Genomic DNA, 12,287 nt, shown 5'->3' on the forward strand with positions numbered 1-12,287 from the left:
GGGGAAATGGATACATGATTAAATTTTGGAATAAAATATCTGTAGATCTTAGACCAACTCTTTGTAACTGGGTGACCAAAGAAGTTAAAGAAACATAACATTATAAAAGACAAGAAAGATGTGGAGTAGGGTAATTGTGATTTATTAAGTTGGGATTTATAACTAATCAGATATTTTCAGTGGTTTGTCAAGGCAATCAGTTTACAGAGAGTTTAAAGAACTAGTCTGTGTTTTTACTTCAGTAAAATAATACCTAGTTGTGAAATCTAGTGAGTCACTAGTGTTCTTTAATTTGTATAACTTAGTAAAATCAGAGCAAGGGCGTTTGTTATTTGGTTTAGGAACTGGTTACTTTAGGATTAATAATGAATGTTAGCTTGAGGCAGTGCCATCATTTAAAATGCTCAAGTTGGGAAAACATGAGAAGGTGCATGAAGAGTGATTTGTGCATGAAGAAAAATTTACAAATGAATAAAAATCAAAGTTGTAAGACTAAATGCTAAAATATTTCCTAAGCAATTTCAAAAGACAATTGAGCAAGAAAAGAAGATAAAAGAGTCTTCTTGTCCCTAGCCAGTTTTTATGGAAGATATGAAAACTTAGTCTCAGAAAAGCTCAGTAAATGCACTGATGGCCTCTAAATACTGCCAGCTGTGTGGGGCTGGAACACACACTCAGTGAACACCACCCACACCAGGCAGCTCACAATCACCAAGACTCAGATGCCAGGGGATCTGGCAGTCTCTTGGCCTCCATAGACACCTGTCATGATGCTGCAGTTCTGTCCTTGTACACATTCCCTAAGAGTCAGTTCTTTTATGTCTGCCCAGTAAATGCTTAGAAATCAGTTTCAATACGTAAATCTAAACAGTTTTCTTTCTGTTTCTAATAAATATTCTCAAGATGTTTTCCAGAAGGGTTGTCTTTCTTAAGTGAAAAGAGAAGCCATCTGAGCCTGGGCTCTTGTTTATGGGGGATTTTATTTGTGTTTTTATTTCTAGAGGTTCTGGGGTTTGAACCCAAGTGCTCTGCTTGTGAGCAAAACACCAAGCCCTGGTTTCTGCTGTTTAACTCACAGATTTCTATTTGTTCTAGACTTTATTTAGATTGTTTTTTCTTGAGTCAGTTTCAGTATTTAGCTTCCAAGGACTTTGACATTCTTCCCCCAGGTATCTCATTTGTTGGCATATAATTCCATAGACTGTTTTAGAGATTTTTATTTTTAATTACGTGTATATGTCTATGTCTATGTGTGTGGACTTGTGCACATGAGTGAAGTGCAGGCAGGGTCTGACAGGGTGCCCTGGGGCTGGAGTTAAAGCCTAACATTGAGTGCTAGGATCTGAACTCAGATCCTCTGCAAGAGCAGTGTGCTCCTAACCACTGAGCCTTCTCCCCAGGCCCTTGTTTTGTAATTCTGTCTCTGACTCTGTGGTTTGATCTTTCCTCTTCTCTTAGAGTGGCTAAAGGTCAGTTTTAGTGTGTCACCTCAAAGTATTGTCTGAATTTCTTTAATTCTGATTATTTAGTAATGTGATGTTTAATTTTCACTTATCTTTAGTGTCTCCATTATTTTCTCTTGCTACTAATTTCTAACTTCATTCTCTTTTGGTTGGAGACTTTTATCTTGTGTGAATTTATCCTTTAAATACTATTAAGATTTTTTATATTTTAATGAGGTCTGCTTTGAACATAGTTTTCATTTTTGAAATGTTTGAAAATACTTGAGAAGAATGTATAGTTTGTTGGGTTGTGTGCTTTCTAGATGGCTGTTAATCTAAATAAAGTTGGAAGCTTCTGTTGTCTTGTAGATCTTCCATTCACTTATCCTGTATCCTCTAGAAATTAAGGTATTAAAGTCCTTTACCTATTATTGTTGAACTGTCTGTTTTCACCTTCCTTGGTTCAATTTTTGTTTCATATATTTTGGCGCCATTATAATAAGTATATATTATTTGTAAGTCTCCCTGAATTGGAGTTGACCCTTAGCATGATATACTATTAGACTGCTTATGAAATTACATAAGGTCATAGGCTTTGTGGAAAACCATTTTATTCCTATGTCCTTTACCTAGGAAGTTATCCCAAAGAAGTTTTCAGGACTCATCCATTAAACATGTATTGGATATCCAATATATGACAGTGTTTGATACCAGATATATATATATATATATTATATATATATATATTATATATATATGTGTGTGTATGTATATACATATATTTATTTCATCAAGTGTGTTTATGATATATATGTAATATATATATCATAATATATATATATATATTATATATATATAATATATATATATTTCAGCAAGTGAGTGTATGATATATATATCATACACTCACTTATGAACAACAAGCAATGGAAGGAGAAACATGAAAGAGGGATTCTGGCACAAATCTCAAGTTGCAAAAGAAGCCATAGAGTGTGTTTGGGGTGAGAGTTTCTATCTCAAGTTGTAAAAGAAGACATAGAGTATGTTTGAGGGTGAGAGTTTCTAAGGGTTCTCAAGAACATTTGCAGTTTCCATGATTTGTCAGAAGAAATGTAATGACATTGAGAACACTAATTCTTTTTTTAAAAAGGGAGGATAGATGTTTTCTGTTTCTGTCATGAACCATTAAAATCAGATAACAAATAGCAGTATTTTTAAATAAAAAGTATAGCAGTAGGTTGGTTTATAATCATTTTATTGTAATAGGTATATGGAGTTTTCTTTAGAGGGAATATCAATGAATTTATTAACAATTTAATTTTTCAGTCCATGGTACTTGGGTGAAAATGTGATAGAGATTTATTTTTTTCAGATTGTGCTATTTTAAGATGTTTATTCACTAGGCAAGTTGAAATTCTATATTGCTTATCTAGTAGTCACAGTTGACATTTGGGAAGACTGCCGTTTTCTCTTGCTAGGATTTAATCACATAAACATTAAGTTATTTGATTCATTTGCCTTTTTTATAGTATTTCACATAGTAACTTGACTTCATCATTATAAAATGTCTTATTTTATACTAACTATTTCTTTCAAAATTATTTTAAAACATTCATTGGCGAGTTTCATTATTTTTCGTTTTCATCTTATTAACTGCATATATGAAGTTAAGAGTTATTTTGTCTAAAAGGGGATTTCATTATATTTCATTTTCACTTTATAAATTATCAATGTAAGAATGTAGAGTAATATAGAATTTAATGCAGGAAAATATATTTTAGGAAAACAGTTAAAGGATGGGAAGAAACCAGAGCCATGCAAGCCTATCCTCAAGGTGGAGTTCAAAACGACTAGATCTGGGTAAGCTCCCTTCATTGCCGTGTTCATAGTTACAGGTGATGCAAGTAGCATTGGAAGCTGTGTAGTGAACTTTGAATCCCTACTTTAGAATATTCTTTAGTATTCTTTAGTATAGTTGTATGCTTTCATAATTTAATAAAATACATAGCATAAATTACCTGAGGCTCTTTGATTTTAGCAGTTGATTTCTACATCTTTGAAAGTAAATTAATTTTCATCCCAAACGTAATTGATGTATTCTGTTGGTCCTTGGAAAAAGTAATGTTTATTTGCTAGTGTGAAAAATGTGGAAAAGGTGATGAAGGGAAATAATTAAAATATAATCTACCCTACACGTGTTAACTAAAAGTCAGACATTCAGAAATTAAATTTCATAATGTTTGACAATTACAGAAATGAATGCAACTTGCTACTTTAAAAAGGTTGACAATTTTATTACAACACTGATACTCATATAAAAGAGTTATAAGAATTAGGTGATTCCTACAATCTAATTGTCTTAATTTTATAAATCAAAAGCTGTACTGAATGTATAAATCTAATATATGTCTATAGAAAAAGTCTTTTACAGTGTTTCTTTGAAAATTCTGTATGTCTTTAATTTCCAAAGGAAGAGTTTTTTAAGACTTTCTATTCTAGTTATTATCAGTTGTTTATACTAAAGGAATCTAAAGAGTGAGAATCTCTCAAATGGAAACAGAAAACTGCATTGAAGTCCAGAAATCAGTTTTGATTGAATTTGCAGGAATTTCTGATGCTGCTGGTCCATTTACATATTGCAGTTTGTAAATGTGGGAGAACTGTCCTGTTTCTCCTTTTAACCTATCTTCCTGACCGACTCAGCTTTGCACAGTCCTACTGTGAGAAAAGGCCCTGGGCTCTTTTGCTGGGAGAAGATTGCTCTTATTCATCTTTTTAACCATTCCTGGCCTTTCTGTGAGATCTAGGAGAAATTCACTCTTAGAGTTGATTCAGAAACAGATACTAAGTTGAATGAAATCCAAGAGACAGAACATCTGTTCAGTTGACCTTGGAAGCCCTCACAATATCATCTTTGGGACAGAGTTATTTGATGTCTTTTTGCTTGAATGTTCTCATTTTTACATAGTACTATAGGTGACTGTGATGAATGTAGTGAGATGTTCATGTATGCACAAAAACCTTTGCATTAGGAAACCCTCAGCCACCAGTTAATTATTATTTGTCACATTTTTCCTATTACAAGAGAATTTAGAATAGGAAAAGCAGAATCATTAAGGCAGCAGTAACGGAAGACAAAAAAGGAAACAAACCCGAATAAAAGGTCTGTGTTTATATGGATCATAAAGTGAGTTCTTTAAATGTTGCCACTGTCCTGTGGGCTCCTCAGCTGCCTCTTCTGTCTCATAACAGTGCTGCTGGTACAGTCCCAGTTTAGTCAAGATGGCAGCACCACTTTCTTGTCATAGATCTGAACTGAAAATTTTAAAAAGATGTATTGCACACCTGTATTTATTACTATAGCTCACAATAGCTAAACTATGGAACCCACCTAGAGGATCATCAACTGATGAGTGGAAATGTTATGTTTACATGTAATAGAATTGTGTTTGTCTATAAGGAATGGAATAGTGGCAATGTCAGGAGAATGGATGGAACTGGAGATTCTCATGGTAATTAAAATACAAATAATGCAGAAGAGAAGGGCTATTTGAAACTACAAAGCCTAAAATTGAAGGTTTTGGAAAAGAGTCAAATAGTGAAGCCAAAGTGCAGACACAAAAAAGACATTCTTTCTTAAATACCGGGGAGTTTTTTGTGTGATACATATCTCCAACAAAGTAAAGCAAACACTTCCTGTATTGTATTGGCTACTTGTCACTTTGGCAGGGTATCTGATAAAAACAACTTCAGGGAAGAGGGGCTTATTTGGGTTCACATCTAAGAGGATGTGCAATCCATTGTGGCAGGGAGCCTGACTAAGAGATCTGCTCTAGCTGAGACAGGAGGAATATAAAATATGCGGCCATGTCTTGTATGCCACCAGGAAGCAGAGTGAAGAATGGTTGTGCTTTGCTCATTTCCTCACTTTTTTCACTCCAGTACCAGCACCCATAGAATGGTGCCAGTCACAGTCAGGCTGAGTTTCCTGTCACAGTTAAGCCTCACTGCAAACACCCTCCCAGCCACACCCAGAGGTTTGTCTCTGAGATGATTTTAAGTCCTGTCCAGCTGACAACCAAGATTAACAGGCACAAGTTTGCCCTTGTTGGCAAAGTGTTAATAGTTCCAACATTGTTCACAAGTCTATATTCAGAGTCTGCTGGGTCTCAAAAAATTCTCTTTAGTACCTGTCTAAAACAAAACAAAACTTCAGTATTTACAATATACACTAGTACAGAGTAAACGTCACTTCAAATGGAAGAATGGGGTGTGATTGTGGTCACTTATCAAAACCATAGCTCATGTTTATTTACAAATCTGTTTACTGTTATCATATATACTGGGGTCTGGCCCTATTCTGTCGGGGCCATCTATTCCGGACTGATGTCTTTGGGACTGTGTTTGGAGCCAGCCAAACAACCCCAGGTCCAACCCTGAGTGGGGGAGTGTGGATCAGGGAAGTCCTAGCTACCCATCAGCATCTTGTCATCTCATGAGGGCTCTCAGTCACTACTGGAGACCACGGTTTATTTAAGCATCCTCTTAAATAGCTTTCCAAAAGTGGGGGTACTGGCAGAAGACATCTATTATCATATCTAGAGCTGATATAAAATATTTCCTTTAATCCTCAAGACACCACTAAAACTGCATGTCCTCCAAACCTTCCAGCATGTCCTACTAGTCTCAGGATTGGTGTGGGTTCACCTAGGGCCTAGGTCTTTTGTTATACAATCTAGGAGACATTCTCCACCTTGGCCTTGTCATCTGGAGGTAACCAACTAACAACTAAGACAATAGGATAACTGAGCTCCTAGAATTGAGCTGAGGCCTATAACCAAAATGTCATATTTGGGTCCCAACACATATAATCTGCAAAATAAATATAAACACAATCTTTTGATGCAAAGTACCAGGGAATATATTTTCATTATACCGCCCAGGTTAGCTATTAATAATTTGCATTACAGATAGTTGTATTCTCTCTGAAATAGAATTGTGCTTTCCACTTGCAAGCAAGTGTTGATGATTTAAAAGATTAGTAACATAATCACACAAAATTGATGATGTAGAGTTTCATGTCTAATTAATGAATAATATAGTCAGGAGTGCTAATTATGGGCCCATACTCTAGCATTTCCACTGAAACCTAGTAGGACATCATGTAGTTGTGCTGTAGTAGGACATCAAGTAGCTGTGCTGTTGCAGGAGAGTAAGTAGCTTTCTGGTATTCCGTGTGCTTACTGGTACTTATGTGTTTTTTAGTATTGTTTAAGGCAAAGAGTCATTTACTACTTGACTCTAATTTCTTGAGTTTCTTTAGCTTTAGTGTGAGTGTTGGTCCTGGCTTTCAAAGAACAGGCATTTAGAGGCTCACTGGAGTCTTCTGTTTCTTGTGCCTTCTCTGCTGTGGTGTATGAGTTCAATGAGTCATTCATTGCCCCAGGCAGGCAAGGAGAACATGAGAATTATTGTCAAAGTAATGTTATCCTTTAGTGGTATTAAAATGCCTTTCACAAAACTGTTTTAAATATGTACATATAAAAGTATATGTATAAACATATATATGTATATACACACATACAAACATATAATTTGTGACCTGGGCAGGATCTAGAATATCAGAGATTACAAAAAGAAAATAGATGAACTCTGGCAATTAATGCTAGTAAATACAGATAGATGTGGGGAAGGTTCTTAGGAACGTGCAGGAGAAGACTTTGGTAGCAGTAAAAATATTGGTTGGCCTGTTTTAAAAACAGGAACTAATGAAATAAAGTGAATAACTTTCCAAGCCACAGCCCAAGGAACTGTGGCTAATTCCACAGACACTAATAGAGTGTACATCATGTTTGCAGAATTCAGAGCCCTGCATACCATTACCATAAACACATTTTGATTATGGTTATGGCACTTTGTTTCTTCACACTAAGCTGTCTCCTGATCTTTGCAACACCTATTTGTTTTCATTTTTATTTTTGTGTGTTTTGCCTACATGTATGTAAGTGCACCATATGCATGCAGTGTCCACAGAGGCCAGAAGGTATTGGATCTCCTGGAACTGGAGTAACAGATGGTTTTAAGTTGCCATATGAGTGTTAGGAACTGAACCCAAGTCCTCTGGAAGAGCAGCCAGTGTCCTTAACTTCCCAGTCGTCAGTAATCATTTTTGATGGAGAGTTATATGCCTTCTTCTCCACACCAAACTAACGACTATGAACAGCTGGCTTCTCTTCATTCAGGCATCACCTCATTTGCCATCACTGTAGTAGCATTGGCCTGACTCTTACAGGCAGCCCATCTCTCCACCTTATTAATTTCTTCAGTATGTGAACTGTGTGGGTAGACTGGACCTGAAGCATTGGCTTGTCCCCCAAAGCACAGATAACCAAACATATTCTGGTCATTGAATAGGTGGTATTATGGATCTGTAGTAGGTGAGTCACTTACTCATGTAGCCTTTTGGGTGGATAAAGCTGGTTCATTTATTTAGGATAGCTTCGTTTGGGGACACAGCTTACCCTAAAGCTACCTCAGAGCCTGGTTGGAGAGGTTCATAAAACAAAGAAAGCATGTGCACCAGATGATGTGCTGAGCTTCTTAAGCAAGAACAGTCATCTTCGAAGACTTGCAAAGGGACTTAGGAGCTTCTCAATGATTGTCTGGTTGATATCTGATGTCATTAACAGATATTGTAGTAACATTCTGCTTAAAGTCATAGAATAAAATTGTGTCACCATTAATAGACACTGTACTAAAATTCTGCTTAAAGTCATAGAATAAAATTATGATACCTCTAGGTCTCCTCATAACATCAGAAAGAGTAGCCTTTTTGTTTAAGACAGATCACATCTTCTTCACTTCCATAATTCATATATTACCTATAAACAGTCTAACTCATTAGAACTTTTAGAAGTCCAAATTCCAGATACAGCTTTGAAATTTTGCAGATTTTAATATGTAGAGTTAAATCCTTGAAACTTGTCCTTGTACATGACTAATTTATCCTGGTAAAGTGTTAATATTTTCTCTTTAAGCTTTGGGTATAATGAACTTACTGAAGTTTCATAAGTTAGGTGCGAATTTCCTGGGAGCCACATTACAAGTAGAGAAACAGCATGTGACATGGCAAGCTTACAGTGAAATAGAAAATGACTTAGTGATGAGTCAGTCAGTATTCCTTCAACTTTTTTTTAGTTCACATTCGTTTTTTTCTTCTGCTTTTAGGAAAGAAATAGATCTTGCAAAGCCACACAATAACAACAACAACAACAACAAAAAATCACTTGTCTCATGAGGACAATCCCAACTAGTTGATATAGTGTTATTTAAGACTGTGAACTGATGGTCCTCATGGGTGGCATTGGACATTGTAGTGTAGCTCAGCTGTCCTCTGCTGGTAGCTCTCGTGCTGATGTCAATTGATTATTCTTTTGAAATTGGTTGTGTGTAAATTAATACTTTCCCACTTTTTCCCTTGAAATACCACTTATAAAATTACCTGGGGTCCTTACTCTGTAGACATTTAAGAAATATTTATTAACCAGTGAACTCAAACTATTTCCAATTTAATTGTAAGTTATAGTAGAGGCAAAGTAGCAATGAGATAAATTTGTCTTTACTCATTTTATGTGATAAGAAGTATAAGAAAATTAAATAGTTTCTGCTCACCATGATCATAACCATATAATGATTAGGGTTTGAAACAATGGTTGTAGGAGTGTGGTTTTACTCAAGATAAATATTTGAAATTTGAGTTTTGGGATTTAGCTAGAAAAGTAATATCATACAAAACACATTAATGATGAATATAAATATATATACTTTGCTTATTAATTCATTTGAAAGACAGTTTAACATTTTCCTAGTGTGTTGGGCACTGTTCAAGACACTATTGTAGATAGAACAATGAACAACATAGATAAAAAAGGCTTCATCGAAGGTATATTTTGATGGAACAGACAATAAGAAAAATAAATTCATTTTACATGGTAAATACTATAGAAAAGTAAAGCAAATGGGAAGGTAGGATGCATGAGGCATATTTTCACAATATTATTACATATAGAAACACACACACACACACACACACACACTTTTTCATTCCCCCATATTTTCTGCATTTTAAATAAGGTGCTTAAGTAAGAAAAAAAATATTACTTTCCCCAATACTTATATTTACTTATAAGGTATCTAAGTAACTGCTAATCTAACAAAATCTCAATGAAATTTATTCTTGTTTTATGTAAAAATGATTTGAAATTTTAATTTTTGTATTTATGTATGTATTTTGGTGCATGCTGCAAAAGGGAAATATCACAATGGACAAATGTAGTGATTTGCTGACATCAACAATTAGAATAGGTAACTCTTACTTAGGGTTCTGTGACCAAGCTTGGTCACAGAGTTGTCTGAGGGTTGGGTACCTATCTGTATGTCTCTGTGTCATAGATGTGGAATCCAGCATGCAGAGGTGTCAATGCCGGTGCTTGAGCTCCAGGCCTGGCCAGTCACCATTGCCTTTCATCATGTGCTACTTATGGTAGAAATGAAGGCTTAAAAATTCCACAAATATAAAAAAAGTAGGATGCCTTCATGAAAAATAAATATACAGGCCTAATGTAAGCATCTTTTTCTTCAAGACTAAAGCATTGTAATGAGGGGCTGGAGATACAGATGAACAGTTTAGAGGACATACTGTTCTTGCAGAGGATTCCAGTTTGGTTCCCATCACCCATATCAGGAAGTTTACCCCTAACTGCCTCCAGCTCCAGAGGACATGGCTTCCTATTCTGGCCTCCTCAGGGACGTGCACTTTCCCACAGATGTACCTTTAACTAAAAATAGATATTTTAGAAAAAAATTGAAAGTATAAATGAAAAGAGTTTTAAAAAATAATGTAGACAATTTTTAATGTTTTGCATGCCACACATTAAATAACTTCATACAAACAAATATCAAATTAAGGAAAAGATGAAGATATACCCATATTGTGATACATGAGAAGATATTTAGGTGCAGGTTTTAAAACATAGGTCTAGGTTCTAGACTCTAGATAAGTCATATAGTTTTCTTCATGACCAGTATGGGGAGTGAGGGTAGGTGTCCTGTGTTGTGGTACTGGAAACATAGGTATTAGTGAGGTAAGCAGCAGCCCTCAGGAGTGTGATTGGAGTGAAGACTGCAAAGTTTATCTAGGAGGTTTCATAGGAAACATTAAGGCCTGTAGGAAAATTTTTGAGTGACTTTTTGCATTTGTTGAGGGGTTTCTAGCTTGTCCAATTCTTGGTGTATTTACAAGGCAGTATGTTGTGTACCACAGCTATCTGAAGCCGTGAGGTTTTGGGGGGAACATATGTTGAGAAGCCTTGTTAGAACAAAGCCACACAAAAACTGAAGGAAGACTCTATGGCAACTGTCCATAGGAAGTAAAATAAGAACTAGGAGAAGGTCAAAGAGTCACATGTGCATCATGCTCATTTTTATTTTAGTTTAATCTCCAGGAAGCTATGTTTGAGCTTAATCACATTAAAAATTCCACATACAATTCTTCCATTATGTGATACATAAATATTTTAGAAGATACCGTCACTGAATAACCATGCGATACAGCAGAACAAATAGTGTCCACCCCAATATTGTAATCCATACTATTTTTTATTTCCAGGGAACCTTTTATTATTTTGTCAGGAGGCTTGTCATATGATACTGTGGGGAGAAGGCCTTGCTTAACAGTGATGCATGGGAAAAGCACAGCTGTGCTGGAAATGGACTATTCAATTGTTGACTTTCTCACACTCTGTGAAACACCATACCCAAACGGTAAGGCTCACTCTCCATAACATTAATATTCAAAAAAGACAATGCTGTCCTAAGTAGTTTCCATGTACTATTATCCTAATGCTATAAGGGAAGAGATCCTGCTGTCAGAGCGTGGCCAATTTTATTTCAGCCATTGGTTTTCCTCAGCACTCTTTATCTCTTCTGCATTATACATTAATATTAAAAACCTTCCAAAGACAGAACACTGCCTATATTAAATATTTAAATTCTGTGAAGCAGAATTAACAGATTGGCCATATTTCTCAGAGAAGTATAGACGATATAGGTATGTATGTGTGTATGAAGGACTTGGGGGACTAAGAGTCTACAAACTCCAGAGTGAGTTTGAGTCATGGTTCGGGAATCGCAGTAAGGAGTTGTGGGTTGAAATCTCACACAGAATTACTTCTTTGAAGGAAAGCTGCCTTTGCCCTTAAGGCCTTCATCTGATAGGTTTAGGCCCTGCCTAGCCATTCAGAGTAACTGATTTGTTCAGTTTACCAAACTGAATACTAGTCACCTCTAAAAGATTCCTTCATGACAGCATCTAGACTGGTAGTGATCAGGCAGTTAGGGACAACAAAGCATAGATAAATTAGCACAGAGTATGAACTCAAATGTGTGTCCTTTTATTTCATTTGGAACGCTTTGAAGTTTAAAGATGTATTTATTAACATTTGAAATCAGTAACAGAACTCTACCAGTTCATTCAGAGATTCCATAATAATTGATGGGAATTAAGATTGGGAGCCCATTCCCTATGGAGGGATACTCTTGAAGCCTAGATTCATGGGGGAGGGTCTAAGTCCTGCCCCAAATGATGTGTCAGACTGTGATGATCCCCTATGGGAGGCCTCCCCCTCCCTGAGGAGTGAATGAGGGGTTGGGATGGGGAGTTGGTGGTAATGGGAGGACAGGAGGGAGAGGGAACTGGGATTGGTGTGTAAAATGAGATTGTTTTTAATTTAAATAGAAATTAATTAAGTAAAAGATATGGTTTTGATATCTTTACCACACCGCTGG

General features: G+C 35.9%; 1 protein-coding gene across 4 annotated transcripts in view; it reads left to right on the forward strand.

Annotated features, from left to right (window-relative positions):
• The window catches only part of Stxbp5 (syntaxin binding protein 5), a 129,082-nt gene that overhangs the window by 63,469 nt on the left and 53,326 nt on the right, over nt 1-12,287 (forward strand). For all 4 annotated transcript variants that reach the window (XM_027402033.2, XM_027402034.2, XM_027402036.2 and 1 more), the window contains exons 9-10: nt 3,224-3,302; nt 11,110-11,264. In XM_027402033.2, the coding sequence (XP_027257834.1) occupies nt 3,224-3,302; nt 11,110-11,264 (234 nt within the window). The remainder of the gene's footprint in view (nt 1-3,223; nt 3,303-11,109; nt 11,265-12,287) is intronic.

Source organism: Cricetulus griseus, chromosome 2 (assembly GCF_003668045.3).
Source record: "Cricetulus griseus strain 17A/GY chromosome 2, alternate assembly CriGri-PICRH-1.0, whole genome shotgun sequence".
Taxonomy (NCBI): domain Eukaryota; kingdom Metazoa; phylum Chordata; class Mammalia; order Rodentia; family Cricetidae; genus Cricetulus; species Cricetulus griseus.